We start from the raw sequence: 21,311 nt of genomic DNA, 5'->3' as shown, positions 1-21,311 counted from the left end.
GCCCTGAGATGGTTTGGACAAAAGTTTCCAGCTCATTATGAAATTCACAAATTAGTGAATAAAATCCGTGAGACAGAAGATGTTCCTGACAAGAACTGCAAATTATGACTTACAGTGCTCACATAATCTCACCTTGATGACATTGCGTACCGCCTGGAAAATTCCCCTAAAAAGTCTCTTAGCTGCCTTTCACAGCAAATGCAAATTTCTTGCATGTTTGTACAAATTGCTGTTGAGTTACTTGGGCTAAGGCCCTACAAATTAACAGTAGTGAAAGCACTGAAACCTGGTGATCTCGTGTACAGGATTAGACTTTATGCATGAAACTAGTGCACAATGCTGAAATGGATCCTTACCTCATTCTATTTTCAGTTGAGTTGTGTGCAGTTAGTGGAGACACAATAATGTGCCCAATCTTTTTACATGATACTGTTAACAGTGAAAGAGAATGAAGCTTAGCATTTCTTCTACAGGATTCGCCGAGGGCTCATATGGCCAATGTTTCTGAACACAAGTCATGATTTGTTCCTGCTCCATGGCAATCATTGCCAACAATATCTGGGCTGCTCGAATTCCCAAATTTAACCCCGTGTGATTTCTATTTGTGGGAAGCACTAAAGGATAAAGTGTACACAACACCCGTCACAGGAACTCAGGAATAATATTTGCGAGTCAATGTGATTTCTCAAGGAGAACTACATTGTGCGATTAATAACTTATTCAGTAGATGTCTGAAATGTGTAGAAAATACTGGCAGGCAGTTCCACTATCTCCTTGCAGGGCATAAGTGAATACAACATTTATTTGCATGTATTTTAATTTAGTACTGCAGCAACAGATGGGTCACATGGCATCAGATTCGCTGGGCAATAGAGCGCTTGCTGCCCAACACATACTGCGCTGAGCGCATGGTCATCAGATAAATGTAAAACCCTGTACAAAGATTTAATGAAAGGTTTAACTGTCATGTTGCATTCATCAAATATGCAGTGCATATCTGCCAATTTGGTAACTATTTCTTAAAATAAATTATTTTCAGAAATGTTTGTTGGAAACCTCAGTTGTATGAAATAGTTCCCATCAACAAATTGCTAGTTTACTGAATAAAATGACAAATGCAACAGCCACTTGGGAACCTAATAATGAAAGAAAGGAAAAAAAAAAAAACAACAAATTATTTTATCACTGGCATCCATGCACACAATTTACTATATCTAAAATGTCCTTTTGACATATACTGTCTACAAACTATTCAAGTTTGAATCTCAGATGCCATTACAATTATTTTACAACTGTGGGCATGGCAATAACAATAATTTATTTGTATAAAGCATCTGAAAACTAAAAAGCCATACCTGGCAGAAAACTAGAAACATACATGAACTTTGAAGCATCCTACCCAGCTAACTATATATGTATCATCTATACATAGAAACTATTCACATTATGAACTGTTAAATAAAATTCTGTTGTACAGGACAATGGTACTTACACAGTTATTTAGGAATTTCGAAAGTACACATCTCACGGTACTTCCTCAACAAGTCTTTTTTTAATTGCAGCTGCTTACGGAAGGTTTCTAATTTTTTCAATTGCTCCTCTTTGCTATACTCTACTCCTGGCAGGCGCCCAATCTGAAGTAAAAATACACTGTCAACAGTACACAGTTAGAACAAGTTACGCAACTCACTTCTTATGTCATTAATAATGTTAGCAAAGATTTGAAACTTTGCCATTAAATATAAATTTTTAAATTCCAGCTAGAAAATCAACTATGCCATCATGCATATGTCATCATCCTGTCTATGTAATCATTTGTCATCTTTTGACCACTGCTTTGTAATACTGGGTGTATCAATAACATACACAAGCCAAAAGACCTTTCCAACAATTTAAAGTTTACAGTAAATACTTGGAAAAAATACAAACATAAAGGCAGTTACATATATTTATAGAATTTTTCAATTACCATTTTGTCTTGGTCTTATTTTCATCACAGTGAATTCCTCTCGATTGATTTTGTGTGTGTGTGTGTGTGTGTGTGTGTGTGTGTGTGTGTGTGTGTGTGTGTACGCATGCGCGCTCTCTCTCTCTCTCTCTCTCTCTCTCTCTCTCTCTCTCTCTCTCTCTCTGTTCCCCCCCCCCCCCCTCTCTCTCCACCTTCCTAGACCTTCCACTATTCCTTCTCAAACCCAATGATTTATTAATAATATCAAATATCTTGAAAGACTGTCATATTCTAAGTTTTACCTGTTGTTGTTGTGGTCTTCAGTCCTGAGACTGGTTTGATGCAGCTCTCCATGCTACTCTATCCTGTGCAAGCTTCTTCATCTCCCAGTACCTACTGCAATCTACCTTCTGAATCTGCTTAGTGTATTCATCTCTTGGTCTCCCTCTACGATTTTTACCCTCCACGCTGCCCTCCAATACTAAATTGGTGATCCCTTGATGCCTCAGAACATGTCCTACCAACCGATCCCTTCTTCTGGTCAAGTTGTGCCACAAACTTCTCTTCTCCCCAATCCTATTCAATACTTCCTCATTAGTTATGTGATCTACCCATCTAATCTTCAGCATTCTTCTGTAGCACCACATTTCGAACACACATACCCTGTCTGCAGTCCAGGAACTTCCCGAAGTCTCCACATCACAGTACATTAGCATGTTAGAGAATTACAATATGAGTGTCAACTGTAAAAAGGGTCAATTCTGCTAAAAAGGACTAGTCTAATTCTGCTTGATGTGTATTCCATGCTTCATATTACCAAGGATGGATGGCTGGATGTAGGGATGGGTATCTCTATTTTAGCACACGAGGGAACAACTATTAGTTAACTTCCGATTAAATCTAGAACTATTCAGTCAAGAAACTAGAAATAACAAAATATTTAAGTCAACAAATTCCAAAATTTGTTTCTTTTATGTTGCCAGCAGTGTGTGCCAGTCAGTTTATCTCATTTCCAAAAGCAACGATCCATTTGCTCCCTGGCAGTTGTCACAGTCTTCACCTAGATCCCTGTAGCCTACATTATTTGAACATTGTTATGTTGGGAGAAGCTCAAAGGAGATAAACATTTCAGTAGAAAAGTGAGAATGTTATTTTTTGTTGTGTTTAGACTGTAAAATTGTTATGAAGCAAACTCACACTAATTGGTATCTTGAGGCTGACAGTTGTCACTATCCAGCTTGGCGTGAGGGGTACTTTGTATCTTAGATCGTAGGGGCCACCATGAGTTACCTTTCATCAGCATGGGTATATTTGAGAGACAAATCATATGTGCCCTGTGCTATGGTGAATTAGGTGTGTGATGAGTATGACAAGATGGTACTTAAGTCTACAGACTTCTTACCTTCTGCAGGTAGTATTGCAAACAGGATTCTCATAAAGTGCCTTTTAACCATGTAAGGCTGGAGCCCTTACAGGGAAGTTAACATTCAATATGCAGATAAAAGTTAAAATTTCACAACTTTTATTAATATATTGCTGAAACAGCAGAAGTTATTGGTGATGCACTTAATACTCATGATTGTAGTTGTTCACACACTGCAGATCACTGGAAGTGGAACAGCAGTAATTGTCATGTAAGTTTCTGTAATTAACCAAAAGATCTGGAGAAATGTTCGCAGACCTTAGCTGTCGGAGACAAAATTCATAGTGTCAAATTCAGATAATTACTGAAATCTACCATATTTTTGAGGACACAGGTCTGATAAATGCCTATCTTTTCAAATATTGAATGTATAACAAAAAAATGAGTGTGTAGATGTGTCCCCTCCATGTGCACGAAGAGAGACAGGAAAAAAGCCCCCCACCCGCGCGCGCGCACACACACACACACACACACACACACACACACACACACACACACGAAGAGCACAGATGCTAATACTGATGTTAGTTTGAAAAATTATTTCTAAACCTACATTTTTTTTTCAAATAAAAGAACTTCATGCCACTTGATTTTTATTGCCTTTCAGAACATAGGAGCTAATGTAGCCCAAACCTCTACATTGCCAGTTGATATTATAGGCACTGTCAAATCTGATTAAGTGCTGTTAAAATCAAACAGCCGCCATAACGGGAGCAGGCCGTGGTTCCATTCAGATGTAACCACCACACGTTATGACATCTGGATAGATGAGATAATTCCTGTTTCACAGAACACAGTTGGTTGCTGGCAGAGCCACAAATGCACCCACAACTGAAACAGATGTAGGCCTACATGCATATCTTTCTTCAGGCTGCCAAAGGCATGAAAAATTATGCAGTGAAAGATACACTCTGGAAGGAGGATGTTGCAATGTTTTCCAACAAAATCAGTGAAGGGTAGCCTTTGTCCAATTGGCAGAATGACAACAGGAACTACCTTGCAACAGGGTGATCCCATACAACAGCATTCCTGGGCATTTTAACTTTATGGCACGTTTTACTTTCTGCCAAGTGTTCATAGTGCTACGATTTGACTGTGGTTCCACACTTCAGGAACTCGACGAGCAGAGGGGCCCTCCACTTGAAGAGGCAGTTCATAGTGACTTACCAGAACTTGTGTGAACAGCTCCGGATTTCTTTGGTGGGACAGTGTGGGAAGTTTCCACTGTTGGCTTTGCTGTTTGCCCTGAGTCTGTCAGACACAAACACGCTGTTGCATAACACCACCTTCCCCCCTCCACCTCCAATTGGATGAAGCCTACACTCCAGCAATTTGGTTGTAAGCTTGGATCCTTCACCATCCGATTTTCACATCTTTGGTGAGCTGAAGGAAGATGTGTGAATGTTGTTTCAGTCAGATGAAGAACTGCAAGGGTGAGTGCAGTTGTGGATTTGTCACCAGCCAGCCATGTTCTACAAACAGAAACTCATCATTGCATCTAGAAATAAATATCTTAACATGGTGTGGTACTTTTGAATGAAACGACTCCATGGTCCCGAGGTGATGGATGTTTGGTTTTCATTTCACTCTCTAAAACATTTACTACAGTGGGTAATTTCAATGTTTTGAAAACATATGCAAAATAATGTCACTAAATACAAGACTATATGAACCCACTTCGACATAAATAACAGTATAAGTTTGCAGAGCGTGTGAAACTTACCTGAGCTCTTGCTTCATCAAACTTCTTATGTAGTTCCAAAATTTTTTGGCTTATATCTTGAGATTCTCTTGTTTTCTGTGTCGAGTCATGAGGATCACGTTCCACACTACAAATGCAACAGGTATGAAATTCACTTCGAATGGTTTTATGGGTGAAAAATGCAAACACTTATAATCAACAACTTTTGCTGTCTGCACGAACATTAAAGTAATGTGTGTTAAGATAGTAAACACTCATTGTAATGAGTTGCAGCATTACCGGTACAACAAACTGCGTTTCCTATGTACAGAGCAGCGTTATTCTCCCCAATCTCCGTACATGATTGGAACCGGAAGGAATCCTAACGCGTGGTACCTCTGTAATGCACTTCGCAGGGACTTTGTCGAGTATGTATTTTTATGTTGAAAAAATTACGAAACATTAACACAATGTCAACAAACTTCGTTTCTACTAGATGAAAAACACAATTCGAGGTACATTCGTTATTCAACTCAGCTATTACTAAACGCCATACATAAAGATACTTAGCCCTATGCTTAAACCAACAGGAAATTAGCATATAGTATTTTTCCCCACTCAACTGACGCTTTAACATATTAGCCATGTCAACACCTTTAGTAATTATCGCGAAGGCTGAAGAAATTCTTTTTTCCGCTTTTGAACAGAAGTGAAAAACTAACCTTCTAATAATATCGTATATAAGTGGTAAGAAATCAACATCAACGTCGTCGACTGTCAGGTTAGTTGGAGCTGCAATTGAACCATTTTGCTCTATCGCTTCCATTTCACTTAGTTTTTAAGAAACGAGCCATTATTTAGTACAACTTTCCTTAAACACTTCCAATGTAGCACAGTACGCAGCCACTATCGCAGACGATAAGGTTTTCTCAGATGTTGTTTATAGAATGCACTATGTCAAAGATTACTTTTAGTAATTTTTGTAAACTACACAATTGTCTTTGTTAAGCCCCGTCCACACGCAACGATATGTCTGCGCACATCACATCTGCGCAGACAGATCGTTGCGTGTGGACAGAAGATTTGCACCAACCTGAGGTGTGTGCAAACCTGGAAGTTGGAGTTGGAGGTTTGAGCGAAACCTCTCAAATCTGTGGGTTCAAACCACATCTGCGCAGACGAGTTGGAGCGTGTGGACAGGAGATCGCCGCAATCAGTCTAGTGTTTGTATTTGTACGCACAGGGCATTAAAATGGCTGATACTCGTCAGTGTTCTTGAGAGTTTGTAAGTCAATTCATTGAAATATATAGAAACCACCCATGTTTGTGGAAGATTAAAAGTAAAGAATATAGTGACCGAGACAAAAAGACAGCAGTATACAATGCTCTAATTGAAAAATTGCAAACAGAGGAACGGTAATAAAAAAATAAATTCGTTGCGAACTGGCGAAATTATTTGCGGATGGATGTCGAAACTTATAATTATCTCTTTAAGCTTGTAACCCCTCATATTATAAGAAAAAATACTTGTATGAGAAGGGCAATTTCTACTCATGAACGGCTGGCGGTAACATTAAGATTCCTAGCAACAGGAAGGAGCTACAAGGATTTGGAATTTTCAACTGCAGTATCGAAAGAAGCGTTGAGTAAAATAATACCCAACACATGTGAAGCTATTTACGCTGTCCTGAAGGATGAGAAGATGAAGGCAAGTCAAGTAAATTAAGTCTGTCAGCGAACTGTTTACCGAAAAGAGTTATCCAAAGTTCAGAAATCTAGTGTCAGAGTAGATCAAGTATACCAGCCAACGTTATAGTATTTTGATGTGCTTGGCTTTCTTAGTGATCAAGAAACGCCAAGACCAAGCAGGAGTACAATTGAAGATGAAATTGGTGTGTCAATGTGCCAGGAAATGGAACACGAGGTAATGTAAAACAAAACAGGTTCGCCCTGCAACTCTCGCAGTAAATGTAGGTGAGAAAACTGCTTTCGCCTTAGCAGCCACTGTCTACACCATTTTGACCGCTTTCTCTGTTTCCTGCGGTTGGTCTGAATGTTTTTTGCAACACAAGTTGCGAACACAGACCACAACAGAACTTCCTCCATTTCTGTATTTCAAAATAACTGAATTAAATTTTTGACGTTTATGGGGAGCGTAGTCCCAGATCACGTAAGAAACAGATTGCCCAATTGCTTGGTCTAGCAGGCAACCCTTGTCAGGGAACGGCCACCAGGCGGCAACAGCGTCACACCCTTACTTGTGGAATCAACCACTAGATGGCACTCCGTTCTGTGAAATATGTGGCAACATAGGCCGAACGCGTGCAGCTTTCCACTATTTGGCGTCTGTGAAGTACAGCTGTTTCTGACATACCGGTGGTAGTGGATCGAGTCGTCATGCCGAGGGCCTGCGAGTATATCAACTGTGGAAGGAGTAGACGAACAAATCCTGAACTAAAAATAAAGAAAGGTTACGCGAGTGGATTTTAAATTCAGGTAAATCTATAAATTAGTTACGAGTAAGAATTAATAAAGACCCTTAAGCATTCGATCCTATCTAAATTTTGTCGATTTTCTATTCTGATATAACGTGGCAGCCCTTCCTGTACAAGAATCATATCATATAATTTTTAAATGAAATCTTTGCTGCGTTTTGGACTTTTTTTAAACTGTTTGTTCACTTCACTATCGTAATTTTGGCTGTAGAGGCGTTTTTGTGTGCAATGTGAAAACTGAAACCAATATAAGATATGGATAACAAAATGCAAAGCATAGTGTGGTAACATTTGGTAAACAATTTAAGAAGCATTACCTTACAAGACCTTTCCCTTGGTACTTGAAAATGGCTCTAGAGCTGAGATCGCAACAGTGAAATAAATGAATAATAGCCGTCATGTAACTGCTAGGTCATCGGTGCCTCTAAATCCTCGTATATACTAGAGCGAACGAAGTGAACGAGTGTAAAACCTCGTTTACACTGCTGCAAATGAGTATTCACAGATAATTCGCCAATGTTCACTGCCATTCGTTGATACATGTGAACAAACGTTTATACTGGAATGAAGGGAGGAGGATAGAATAGAACGAGCACAGCATGCAAACTATAGACACTGGCTATTTTAATTTTTTTTATCTGTGCGCTAATAATCCTCACACAGCTTTCTCTCGAAAACAACACTGACTATAGTAACAGGTCTGCGCGAGTGCAGATTGTGTATTACTTTTCACTTCGCATATGATTGTGAGAAGTATCCCTACAGTAGAAATAAACTTGGTTTGTAGAATTACAGGAGATAATCTACATTCTTCGATTGAAAACTCGGGAAAAACCATAGCCGACCATGGTCTATAGTCAGCTGTGTGACGAATGCATTTCGCGCGCAGCGCTCTAGCCGAAGACAAATCAGCATCATTCACGTCACCGAAGATACAGCGTTGCCAATTCCGCGAGATGGACAGGTCAGTTAGCATTGTAGCGTCGCCTGCGACATCTGTTGACCGACGGGAAAACTATTTTTACGGTTGTCTGTTCCGCCGTAAGGACGGTCAATCTGTTTCTTATGTGATCTGGGGCGTAGTCGCTTGCCACTGATATTTCTTTTCTACACCGACAGATGGCGGGCGAGTAGTAGATTGGGGTTTGTGTCGTGTGAACACACCACATTTGCAGCGATCTTTTGCATGTACAGACATCTGCGCCAATGTCTGCGCAGACAGATCGTTGCGTGTGGACCGGGCTTTAGTGTATTACGTGACTTTGGTCAACTTAAATTGATTTACTTCTTATGATATTTGTGAAAATAAATTGTGCTAATATTAGATATCTCCTTCAATGGCTTGCTCATTGTTGAAGTACGGCATACTACTTAAATCACAGACATACATGTATGTCTATGACTTAAATGCACAAAAGTGTACGTCGGAAATTTCTGTAGTAAGGGCCTCAAACACGAGAGACGGATCGCTTCATAGATGCCACACGTGTGTGGCATATCGCAGAGATGCATCGCTTATCCCATGAAAGTCTGTCATGGGATCCGTGCATACAGTACAGCTGCCAGGCTGAATCCAATTTGCGTATAAACAATTTTATCATCAGCCTTTGGCAAATTGAGTTTGAAAATGAAAGAGTTTTATAATGAATACAACTGAAATACTGAAAAATCAACATCAGACTCACTGAAACGACTTGTTAACTACCCAAAGGTTTAGAGAATACTACAAATTAATTTACGAAGATAAAATTGTGTTTTACAACTGGTAATCGATTGTTGCGGATCTAGATGCAACATTAAAACTAAACTGTGACTTGTAAAATCCATTAAAAAGCACATCCAACAGCTGAATAAAACAAATATTAAAACAGTAATCACTTCTACTTAGCATTAACTGCACATAACACTGCACTTAATGATATTTTCTGTTGAATCGGAGGCGCTGTGCGGACTACGTAGCAACTAGTGATGCGACGGTGGTGTGACAACAGAAGCAGAAGCGTAAACAGATGTCAAACGCAAATTTGAACGGAAGCGGATGCAGAACTGTATATATCAAGAAAAAAGTAGCAACTCTTCATCAAACACTATTTTTTATTATATTAATGCTAAAAATCCATCAACGGCACATTATATTTAACAAAAAATACTTATGCCGCTTTTTCACCTTGCAATCTATTTAGACTCTCTTCATATATGAGGCCAGCTCCACTGAGTGATTGTGCACAGGCTATGCTACTGGGAGGAGCTGACAAATAGTGGTGAGCTAGTGGCAATAAATAGTGGTACGGGCTTGCTTTAGATTTCCACCATATTAGCGGATTATCTTTTAGAGAAAGTCTTCTTTCCTTTTTGTACTGCAGTAGGTTTAATTCTAGCATCAAACGCAGATTGTCGTTTTTGTTATTGCTGATATTTGTTCATATTTAATTACAATGTTTGTAACTATGTTTATAATTGAGATTCTGTAATTGAGCCACAGCTTGTCAAAGGTTGCTTTTCAATTTCAAATAGCTATCTTTTAGAGGTAGTGGGTGTGCAGCCATCTTGTGATGAGTTTGGATCTTTGGCTTTCGCCATCATCAAATTGGGACCCAACTAGCTCTGTGACGGTGCTGTTGAAAATTTTTGACTTGTATTGTGGATCTAAGTACGTCGCAATTGTGTACTTATCGTTTTTGGTCAGTTCTCCAAAACTTATGCTTGAATTCAGTTCATAACGTAATTTTCTTGTAGAATTTTAGGATTGTTCTGAAGTGTCACTTTTTCTTTCTTCTTGCTGTTATGTCGTGACAAGAACTTGAATTAGCGGTATGACTGATGATACGCTCACTTGAGAACTGCTTAAGTTCCTAGTAATTTCTTCGAATGGTTTCATTACTTTTACAAATTTTTAAACATTTATCCAGTCTTCAGTGGAGATCTTTGTTGATTTACTTATTGATTGATTTATTGATCTATCTTTGGGCATTTTTCATGGAATTGATGTCATTATTTTACACACATTATATAATTACAAAATAAGTCATACATTTTTAACATTCTGAATGAGTAAATATGTTTTATACTGCACATGTTTAGTAGTCATTAAACATACATGTGTCGTGCAGAATGACAAAAGGAGATACTGTATGTGTAACACAATACACATGCTAAGAAAAACATTTTAACAAATATAAATGAGGCAGGCTTAATACATGTTAACCATTGGGGAAAATGCATTATGTAAATAGAGCACAACAGTGTGGTACAATAACATTTTCAGAAGAACTTATGTAATAGGGTGGTCATGTCATAGAGCAGTTAACTACTGAGTAAAAATACATTATGTAAATAAAGCACAATCACATGATGCAATAACATTTTCAGAAGTGCTCATGTAATATGGTGGTCATGTCATACATCAGTTTTAATAGATTAGATCATTTTTATTACATACTTTAAATTCTTCTATTGTATAGAATGCTTTTTGTCCAAGCCAAGTAATATTTTTGAAGACATTCAGTGATACACTGTGTGCTGTAGGTGGTAGCATGTTAAATAATTGTATCCCTGTGTATGTGTAACTGTTTTGGGTTTTTTAAGCCTAGTAACTGGGATGTCCATCATCTGCCTTTGGTGTGTGTCATGGCTATGTACAGACGCGCGTAGTTTATAGCTTTCTTAGTTTTCCTTTATGTGCACTAAGCAACTGAGAATAAACAGTGATGTAAGTGTCAGTATTTTTAACTCTTTGAAATAGTCTCTAAATGATACATGGTTTCTCACTCCAGCAATTCACCTAATGGCCTTTTTCTGCCAAAGAAAAATTCTTTTTGTCCCAGAGGCTTTGCCCCATAACAGCACTGCATATGTGAGGTGGCTATGAAAAAAGGTATAATAGGCTTTTAGCAGTAGCTCATCCATCACACAAGTCCTGAGCTTAGTTAGCAGATAGGTGACTCGGGATAACTTTTTGCATACATAATTGGTGTGAGTTCCCCATGTTAATTTTGGGTCCAGATGAATGCCAAGAAGCTTAACTGAGGAACTACAGTTGTCATTGTTACATAGGCTGAATAGAATGTTTACAGTTAATTTGTAATTCATTTGCTCCGAACCATACACTGGATATTCTGAGTTGTTCTCCACTTTTGTGCTTGAGTATGTCCAAGGCCATATCTACCGTAAGAAAGGTGGTGTCGTCTGCATACAATATGGACTTATAAGGCATCATATTGGACAAATCATTTGCATAAATTATGAAAAGCAAGGGTCCACGCACGGACCCTTGTGGCACACCTCGTGTTACACGCAGTGTGTTTGATTTGTTTCTGTTAAAATGTACTATTTGTTTTCTCTCACTCAGATAAAACGTACTCAGAGATAGTACTTTGCTTTCAAAACCATACAAGCAGAGCTTATTTAATAGAATTCTGTGGTTGACAGAATCGAAAGCTTTACTTAGATCTACAAGTGTGGCATTTACAGAAAGTTTGGATTCGAATGCAGACGAAGTGAAAGAAATAATATTTTCCACTGCCTTTACAGTTGATAACATAGGTCTGAATCCATATTGAGAATCAGTGAGGAGCTGGTTGGCAGATAGATGCTTATGGATTTGGAGTTGCAGGCAATGCTCTATTACTTTCGATAGAATAGGTGTAAGAGAAATGTTGGGAAACAACCACTAGTAAACGTCCAATTTACAAGTACACAGAGTGGAAATGCTATTATATCTCCAATTTTTTAAATTACAAAATTAGAAAGACCATAAATGTCTTCTGCTCTTGAACTTCTTAACTTTGCAATTGATCTCATGATATCACTTAACTGGACCTCTTTCCATTCATATGTAGGAGAAATGTGTTCCAAGCGTCATAGGAAAGATACAGCTCCTTTAGGTCCTGTTGATGTTTATTATTTGACTCAGCTGCAGCAGAGGAACTTATGTCACAAGCATTAATGAAATAGGCATTGAACTCATCTGGTGTGATATTCACATTACAATCATCACTTTTACAGTTCTTACTTCTCCCCAGTTCAGTCTTTGCAACATTCTGTGCAGCTTTACATTTGTTGTCAGAATTATTAATGTAATTGTCATTTGCCTTACACTTTACTAACCTGATTTCTGATCTGTATTTACTCTTTTACTTAATATAACTAGCTCTGTCTGCATCATGATTTTTATATTTATCATAATAAATCATAACCAATGCTCTAAGTCTCTGCAGAGTGGGTGTGAACCACTTGGGTGTAGAGTCATGTTTTCTGATTGTTGCCATATTTCTTTTCAGAACTTTTGGACAACAGGTCTTAAAAATGTCTGCGAGTATATTGATGAAAACTGTAAATGCATCCTCGACACTTTCACTATCAACTAGGATGTCATTCCATCTAACCATCTGCAACTGTGTCCTGTAGTTGTCAATATTTCGATCATACAGTAGCCTGATATGCTTTGCTTTGGGGCAGTTAGATATAGGTTTATTGATTTTTAATTTTAACCATATCCCCTCATGGTCTGAAAGAAAATAAGTACTGAACAACCCTAGCTAATACAGACCTTTTTCAACGTTGGTGATATCATTATTGAGACAAGATAACTGCCTTGTTGGATTGTTATTAATGCAATATAGATCATGTGATCTTAACATATTCTGTAGATAAAGCTGCTTTGATGTCTTTAGTCTTATACCAATGTTTATGTCTCCAAATATTAATATTCTATATTTGCTTAACTTTTCAAAGTGTAAGATCATTTTTTCTAAGACTTGTGTAAATAATTCACTGTCACTATATGGAGTATGGTATACTGACACTATTATGAGTTTTAGTGTTGGAAGTAGCATTGCGGCAGCTTCAAGCACATTCTCTATACTCTATTCAGCAATGTTAAAGACACTATATTGCAAATCTAGATCACTACTAGTATAAATTGAACTCCACCACGCTGTTGTGTTTTTCGACAGAATCCTGTAACTAAATCAAAGCCCCATGGTACATACAAATCCAACTGACCTTCACTTAGCCAATGTTCATTAACACATTGTATGGTGGTTTTGTTCTTTCCTAAGAGAATACTCAAGTCATCAATTTTATTTCTTAAAGACATGATATTTATATGCATGAATAAAAGGGATTCATTGTTACATGATGGTAGGTCTAAATTGTTCTGCAATTGTGCATCAGTTTGTGAACTTGCCTTGTGAAGTCTTCTGTTACTTGGAGTTGGCTTACTCACACATGCTGCTAACTCCTTGTTGATGCTGGATCCAGGTGCTGGTGATGCAGATTCCCTGGAGCTAACCATAAAAAATAGTTGCTTCTCTTTGGTAGCTTTCTTGCCCTAGAGGACACCTGTACTGCAGTTTGTTTCATGCTACACATGGTCTGGCTGCTTTCTTTTTGCACCACCTCAGCAGAGAATAAAGATGTATCACAGTTAACATTTGCAGGTTGTGTGTTGGCTTTTGCAGACATCCTCCTCTGTTGGGAGTTCTGGCTGGGTAGTAGTCCTACTGCATACCATCAACTGTGTACTTTGCCTCAGATCCGATTTAAACCCATTTTCTGAACTGGGAACTGTTTCATTACCTCTGTTCTATTCCATGTGCATTTACTGAAACAGCAAGGCTTCTACACAAATTAAGTTTTCCTCTTGCATTGAGATGTAACACATGTTTTGTGTAATCATACCTCTGTAAAAGATAGTTGATATCCACTACTCGGACTATATCACTCATAACATCCATTAGAATGCTACTGAGATTAAATATAGATTTGTTCAAGTATGGCTTGTCATATCGGTATGGTATTGTACATAGTATCAGCTGTGCATGGTTCATCACCGAAATTAGCTTCTGAGCAGCAGCACTGAAGTTTCTTCTTTGTTGGTTAATGTCATTAGCGCCTGCTACAACAATCACTGAATCATTCATTGTGAAGTCACCAGTGAGTTCAGTTGCGTCCTTCATACATCTTCAAAACGTGCATTTGGTTTAACTATCACTGATGCTTTGTAGTCCAAGGTTAACATCTCTTTAATGACTGATGCACAGCCACGTCCATGGCTATCGGTCAGCATATGTATTTTATTACTACACTTCCACTTCACTAATTTGTTTGTCGTAGTTTTGATATTCTTGGGAGTTCTACTAGTTTTATCCGCAACGTTTTTAGTCGTGGTTGTGAAGTGGGCGAAAGTTTTCTCTATCATATCAGCTGTGCGTTTAGCACCATCGTTTACGTTTTTCGTTGGCGTACAGCTATTTTTTTCCTTGGCCAGTTTGAAATTACGCGAGCAATGTTTGGTAGCACCTTGCAAATTACACTTCTTTATTGTTTCACGTTCATTAAGTCCATTTTTCTCCGATAATACGCCATATTTATGATTCAAAACTTCTATCTCATCCAGTAGTATGGAGATGACAATGTTTTTGCTGTCAACATTTTCTAGTTTTAGACCTAAATCATTTTTGCAGCACTGGCGACAGAGCCAGATTTTTCGCTTCGAATTCGCCTTTGCACAGGTCAGATGATAAATGGTCTTGCATTTAATGCACTGAATGCCTTTAGTCGCAGGCTTTGTGCAGTAGCAGTGTTTTGGTTTCAAATCCTGAATTACACATGCTTGATCATAAAACTACGTGGAAGGTGAGCAGGCAATCTCATCAACGTGTTTTCTTATTTCCGCATAGTTTTCCACTACTTTTTTAACGATATTATACGATATGCACTTACTGTCGCAATAAACTTTGAGTTTTTCACAAATCACACACATTTTATCACAATTCTCAATAATATTTGTGGAGCTAAGACACTCAAAATTTGTTCCAGCCACCATCTTGAAACCATTAATTTTGTGACTAGATTTGAACATGCATACAAAATTAACGAATCCTCAAGCTTTGAAAATCCTTCCATAATACAGAACACGCTATTCTAGCTGGAAATTAAATTAAGAGATAGGATTTTCATAAAAACAAAACACACAATACTTAGACTAAAGATAAACCATTAAATTAAAATTCATTTATATGTATTATATATTTACCATGTTAGGCAATCCTGAATGACAGATAAAGTATGTTGATTAAGGTGTGCCCTTTGAATTTTTGCCAGATCGGTTTGTACAACCAAGGAATGATTGAAATGGGTGATAACTTTTCTGAATTTAGCAGTAAGTTGTAGGAGCCACTCCTGTGATTCCACAGCAACCCAAATATAAAGTCCTATCTGATGTATTGCACAATTCACATCATCAAAGCCAAACAGCTGCAATGCTTTAAGCATGTTAGATCCATGATCATGAACAATGCAGTGCACTGCTTGGTGATTTATGACCCATTTTTGGAGTATCGTTTCAAATTTTGTCGACATTATGTCACCTGAATGACGTCCAATCATGACTTCAAATTTCAAAATTATAGACATCTTATGAACATCTTTTGAAGTATGTTGAGAAGTCAAACGAAGTTATGAAGTTACAGACTATAGATCAGACCATATGTCAGTTGTCAAGGGTATTTTCTTCAAATAAATTTTTGATTTCTCTTGCCAACTTATTGTACAAGATATCACTCAAATATGAAGTAAAAAAATCATGACCTTTCAATTTATACTTTGGAAGAGCATAATTCTTTACTCTGTGAAAGCAGGTATCCTTGACAAAATTAAATGGCGAGTTTGGAGGCCAATCATTTCAGCAATCACACAATCGATTTGTTGAGATTTTAGGTGTGAGGAATCCCCATAATCACTGAGCTGCAGACTATGTTGCAATATGAGCTGTTGTTTAGCGTCTTTGGCCAGAGTAAAAGAAACCTATAACAATGACACAATAAAAACAGTAAAATGCCCAAGAAATGAAGTGCATAAAAAGTAATACAAAAATAAAATTTCAACTTGTTAAGTAGAGCACATCAATAATTTGCAGTATGCCATGTTAAAGCGACAATCGTAAAGGAAAGGTTTCTGAACCAATTTATAAATCACGCTGCAGTTTCTCAATAGGGTGTTACTTTATAAATATTGAACTTTGTTCTTCATTTTCCATACTTGGTTTTGGTAACTTATTTGCTATCATTAGCGTTTATTTTAGAACTGATGATGGTAAAGAAGTTATGGTCACATGGTACGCAATATGGAGAATAAAATGCAATAAATAAACATTCTACTGAATGTATGCAATGTGATTGGTATTGGTTCACATTACAAACAATTATGCGAGTACTATCACTCCTTTATAATTAAATGGAAGAATAAAATTCTTAGAAACGTTTTTGCATAGAGTATGATAACTTATGAAAGTGCTCACCTGAAATTGGATGAAGGACAGGGACGTAAAAATAGTTTAAATTTCGTGCAGTGCCGCCAACATACATTCGTGTGCAGCTCATGTGCCACATTGGCGTATTTATTCCGTGCCACAGACTTATATGGTTAAATTGGTAAGTGCTGGCAGCAACGAGAAAAGGCACCTTATCTATTGATTTGTGCCAACGTGACCTGAGCAGAAGTAAGCGTGGCGTGAGCTCTGTAAAATGTTATAGTAACGTGAATCATTCGGAAAAAACAACTTAACTGCAGCAGTGCACAGAGCTCACCCTATAATAATGGAACTATATTATTAGTACTGACAGCATTATTGTATAAATATTGACTAATCTTTTGTTTTTATGCCTCCACTGGAAGCTTGATAGTTTCATCTAAATTCTCAAACTCTGCAAATTTATCGACATGTAATGATTTAAGATGACTCTTCACTGTAGTGGTCATGCGCCCTTTTTGCGGATATACTTTATCACAGATTTTGCGTTTCTCACTCAGATCATTAATTTCAACAAAATATTTACAAATAAGACTTGTTTTTGGTTTTATTATTGCACTCGTAACTAACGTTACACCACAAAACTGTTCGCTAGAAAGTACTGTACAGTAATACACTCCTGGAAATTGAAATAAGAACATCGTGAATTCATTGTCCCAGGAAGGGGAAACTTTATTGACACGTTCCTGGGGTCAGATACATCACATGATCACACTGACAGAACCACAGGCACATAGACACAGGCAACAGAGCATGCACAATGTCGGCACTAGTACAGTGTATATCCACCTTTCGCAGCAATGCAGGCTGCTATTCTCCCATGGAGACGATCGTAGAGATGCTGGATGTAGTCCTGTGGAACGGCTTGCCATGCCATTTCCCCACCTGGCGCTTCAGTTGGACCAGCGTTCGTGCTGGACGTGCAGACCGCGTGAGACGACGCTTCATCCAGTCCCAAACATGCTCAATGGGGGACAGATCCGGAGATCTTGCTGGCCAGGGTAGTTGACTTACACCTTCTAGAGCACGTTGGGTGGCACGGGATACATGCGGACGTGCATTGTCCTGTTGGAACAGCAAGTTCCCTTGCCGGTCTAGGAATGGTAGAACGATGGGTTCGATGACGGTTTGGATGTACCGTGCACTATTCAGTGTCCCCTCGAAGATCACCAGTGGTGTACGGCCAGTGTAGGAGATCGCTCCCCACACCATGATGCCGGGTGTTGGCCCTGTGTGCCTCGGTCGTATGCAGTCCTGATTGTGGCGCTCACCTGCACGGCGCCAAACACGCATACGACCATCATTGGCACCAAGGCAGAAGCGACTCTCATCGCTGAAGACGACACGTCTCCATTCGTCCCTCCATTCACGCCTGTCGCGACACCACTGGAGGCGGGCTGCACGATGTTGGGGCGTGAGCGGAAGACGGCCTAACGGTGTGCGGGACCGTAGCCCAGCTTCATGGAGACGGTTGCGAATGGTCCTCGCCGATACCCCAGGAGCAACAGTGTCCCTAATTTGCTGGGAAGTGGCGGTGCGGTCCCCTACGGCACTGCGTAGGATCCTACGGTCTTGGCGTGCAACCGTGCGTCGCTGCGGTCCGGTCCCAGGTCGACGGGCACGTGCGCCTTCCGCCGACCACTGGCGACAACATCGATGTACTGTGGAGACCTCACGCCCCACGTGTTGAGCAATTCGGCGGTACGTCCACCCGGCCTCCCGCATGCCCACTATACGCCCTCGCTCAAAGTCCGTCAACTGCACATACGGTTCACGTCCACGCTGTCGCGGCATGCTACCAGTGTTAAAGACTGCGATGGAGCTCCGTATGCCACGGCAAACTGGCTGACACTGACGGCGGCGGTGCACAAATGCTGCGCAGCTAGCGCCATTCGACGGCCAACACCGCGGTTCCTGGTGTGTCCGCTGTGCCGTGCGTGTGATCATTGCTTGTACAGCCCTCTCGCAGTGTCCGGAGCAAGTATGGTGGGTCTGACACACCGGTGTCAATGTGTTCTTTTTTCCATTTCCAGGAGTGTATTACACAGCAACACAATGTGGACTGACAAGCGAGAAAACGCCGTACTTTAGCGGCAATGGACAGGGATCACTGCGTAATAATCCAATAAACGCAACAATCGCTATGGACAAGTGTCGGCTTAATCGTATACGCCCCATCCAACGAACTCCCATCTTCGCAGAAGCTGCCGCGTTCGGTCAAGAAGCGTGCACATCAACAATCTCGTCATTGTTGAAAGTTCCGATAAGCTTCCTATATAAAAATGCGGAACTGGCTGCAGAAGCGGGTGTGAATAAATGGTCGGAACTTCCGCGGAAGCGGAAGCAGAAGCCTGTCGCATCACTGGTGACAATGGTCCATGCAGAACTGCTGGCTGTATATCAGAAACAGCCTTTGACGTCCATTGTGACTGATCTGTGATGATCGATGGAGCAGCTGGAGCGTTTTTCGAGTCTGTGTTTGTGTAGACGAGTCTGTACCAGCGTAGGGTGCACAGAAAGCTGGTTTGAGCCTGTCGACAGAGGTGGTAGTTGGTGTACCTATCACAACAACTTTGAATGTTGTGTCTTCCATACTGATGACACTGTAAGGTCTATCACAGGGTGGCTGCAGTGGCTTACATACTGTATGATGCCTTACAAAGACATGATGGCACTCCCATTGCTCGTCATAAACAAAAGAGAGACGGGTCTGGCGATTCCTTGGAGCAGCGAGGCATAGTTGCCAGCTTTGTGTATGCAGCTTTTGTATGAAGTCCGGCGGGTCTACGTAGTCGTCTGGCACCTTGGCAAAGGACTCGCTGGCTAGTCGTAATGGCCAGTCATAAACACGTTCTGTATTCATGGCTTTCAGGTCTTCTTTCATTGATACATGGAGACCCAGGGAGACGGTGGGAAACGTCTCTTTCCACCGCTGTTGGTGGTGCATGCATTCAACTAAACCATTCGTTGGCCGGTGGTAAGCAGTAGTTCTAATCTGCTTCATACTCAATAGGTCGGCGAGTGCTTTGAACAGATACGACTCAAACTGTCTTCCTTGGTGTGCTGTAGTTAGTAGACGCACACAAAAATGGACAACCCATCCCCGGAAGAATGCAGTCGCGACCGTTTCGGCGGTAATGTCGGCGGTCGAGAACACCTCGCACCAGTGTGTAAAACAGTCGAAGACTGTAATGCAGTAGGTCTATCTCTCTGATGGTGACAGAGATCTTACAAGTCTAGATTGAGGGCAAAACGAGCCAAGGGATGCAATAATGTGCCGCCTAACTTTATTCTGTTGACAGGCCACGTTTTGCCGCACACATTTCTTGCAATCTTTTTCCATGTGTGGCCAGATAAAAGCTCACTCCGCCGTGTTGGTAGTGACTCATACTCCATGGTGCAGCCTGTTGGCGGAAATACCTGATTGTTGTGCTGCAGTGAAAGCTTCAAAATCAGCTGCACCAGTGATCGCTTTGATCTGAGAGAGTATCAGCTGGCACGTTAATTTCTTCTTCAACATCAACGATAATAAAACTTCCTGGCAGATTAAAACTGTGTGCCCGACCAAGACTCGAACACGGGACCTTTGCCTTCCGAGGGCAAGTGCTCAACCATCTGAGCTACCGAAGCACGACTCACGCCCGGTCCTCACAGCTTTACTTCTGCCAGTATCTCGTCTCCTACCTTCCAAACTTTACAGAAGCTCTCCTGCGAACCTTGCAGAACTAGCACTCCTGAAAGGAAGGATACTGCGGAGACATGGCTTAGCCACAGCCTGGGGGATGTTTCCAGAATGAGATTTTCACTCTGCAGCAGAGTGTGCGCTGATATGAATCTTCCTGGCAAAGGTCCCGTGTTCGAGTCTCGGTCGGGCACACAGTTTTAATGCGCCAGGAAGTTTCATATCAGCGTACACTCCGCTGCAGAGTGAAAATCTCATTCTGGAAACATCCCCCAGGCTGTGGCTAAGCCATGTCTCCGCAGTATCCTTTCTTTCAGGAGTGCTAGTTCTGCAAGGTTCGCAGGAGAGCTTCTGCAAAGTTTGGAAGGTAGGAGACGAGATACTGGCAGAAGTAAAGCTGTGAGGACCGGGCGTGAGTCGTGCTTCGGTAGCTCAGATGGTTGAGCACTTGCCCGCGGTAGGCAAAGGTCCCGTGTTCGAGTCTCGGTCGGGCACACAGTTTTAATCTGCCAGGAAGTTTCATATCAGCGCACACTCCGCTGCAGAGTGAAAATCTCATTCTGAGATCAACGATAATAATAGTGAATTACTCAATATAGTCGAGATGTCGCACCTGATGTGGCGACTCTTTCTCAGGAAAGTGACGGAAAGCATATGCCAGTGGCTTGTCATCTGCACTGAGTGTGAACTGCTGTCCCTCCAACATGTAACGAAATTTCTTAACAGCAGCATAGGTTGCATACAGTTTGTGATCATAAGTGGACCAGTT

At 40.3% G+C, this 21,311-nt stretch overlaps 1 protein-coding gene across 2 annotated transcripts; it reads right to left on the bottom strand.

Moving 5' to 3' along the window:
- Nucleotides 1-1,555: 1,555 nt before the first annotated feature.
- LOC124787928 (mediator of RNA polymerase II transcription subunit 9) lies at nucleotides 1,556-5,995 on the bottom strand. Of its 2 annotated transcripts, none has more exons than XM_047254920.1 (3): nucleotides 5,775-5,995; nucleotides 5,095-5,200; nucleotides 1,556-1,650 (listed from the first exon to the last, which is right to left on the bottom strand). In XM_047254920.1, the coding sequence occupies exons 1-3, from the start codon at nucleotides 5,876-5,878 to the stop codon at nucleotides 1,606-1,608; spliced, it is 255 nt and encodes an 84-aa protein (XP_047110876.1). In that variant the 5' UTR covers nucleotides 5,879-5,995; the 3' UTR covers nucleotides 1,556-1,605. The 2 variants fall into 2 exon arrangements, with proteins under 2 accessions (XP_047110876.1, XP_047110884.1); XM_047254928.1 differs by lacking the exon at nucleotides 1,556-1,650 and adding an exon at nucleotides 4,638-4,843 and having other exon boundaries at nucleotides 5,775-5,994.
- Nucleotides 5,996-21,311: the final 15,316 nt, after the last annotated feature.

The sequence above is a fragment of the Schistocerca piceifrons genome, chromosome 1 (assembly GCF_021461385.2).
Source record: "Schistocerca piceifrons isolate TAMUIC-IGC-003096 chromosome 1, iqSchPice1.1, whole genome shotgun sequence".
In the NCBI taxonomy this organism is placed as follows: Eukaryota; Metazoa; Arthropoda; class Insecta; order Orthoptera; family Acrididae; genus Schistocerca; species Schistocerca piceifrons.
Note: the sequence above shows the minus strand (reverse complement) of the source record. Positions and strands in the feature narration are given on the sequence as shown.

Coding starts and splice junctions, on each gene's coding strand:
- LOC124787928 (XM_047254920.1), bottom strand. CDS start 5,878: ATGGAAGCGATAGAGCAAAATGGTTCAATTGCAGCTCCAACTAACCTG. Junction 5,201..5,774: donor ATATACGATATTATTAGAAG/GTTAGTTTTTCA, acceptor TTGCATTTGTAG/TGTGGAACGTGATCCTCATG. Junction 1,651..5,094: donor TTGATGAAGCAAGAGCTCAG/GTAAGTTTCACA, acceptor TACTGTTGACAG/TGTATTTTTACTTCAGATTG.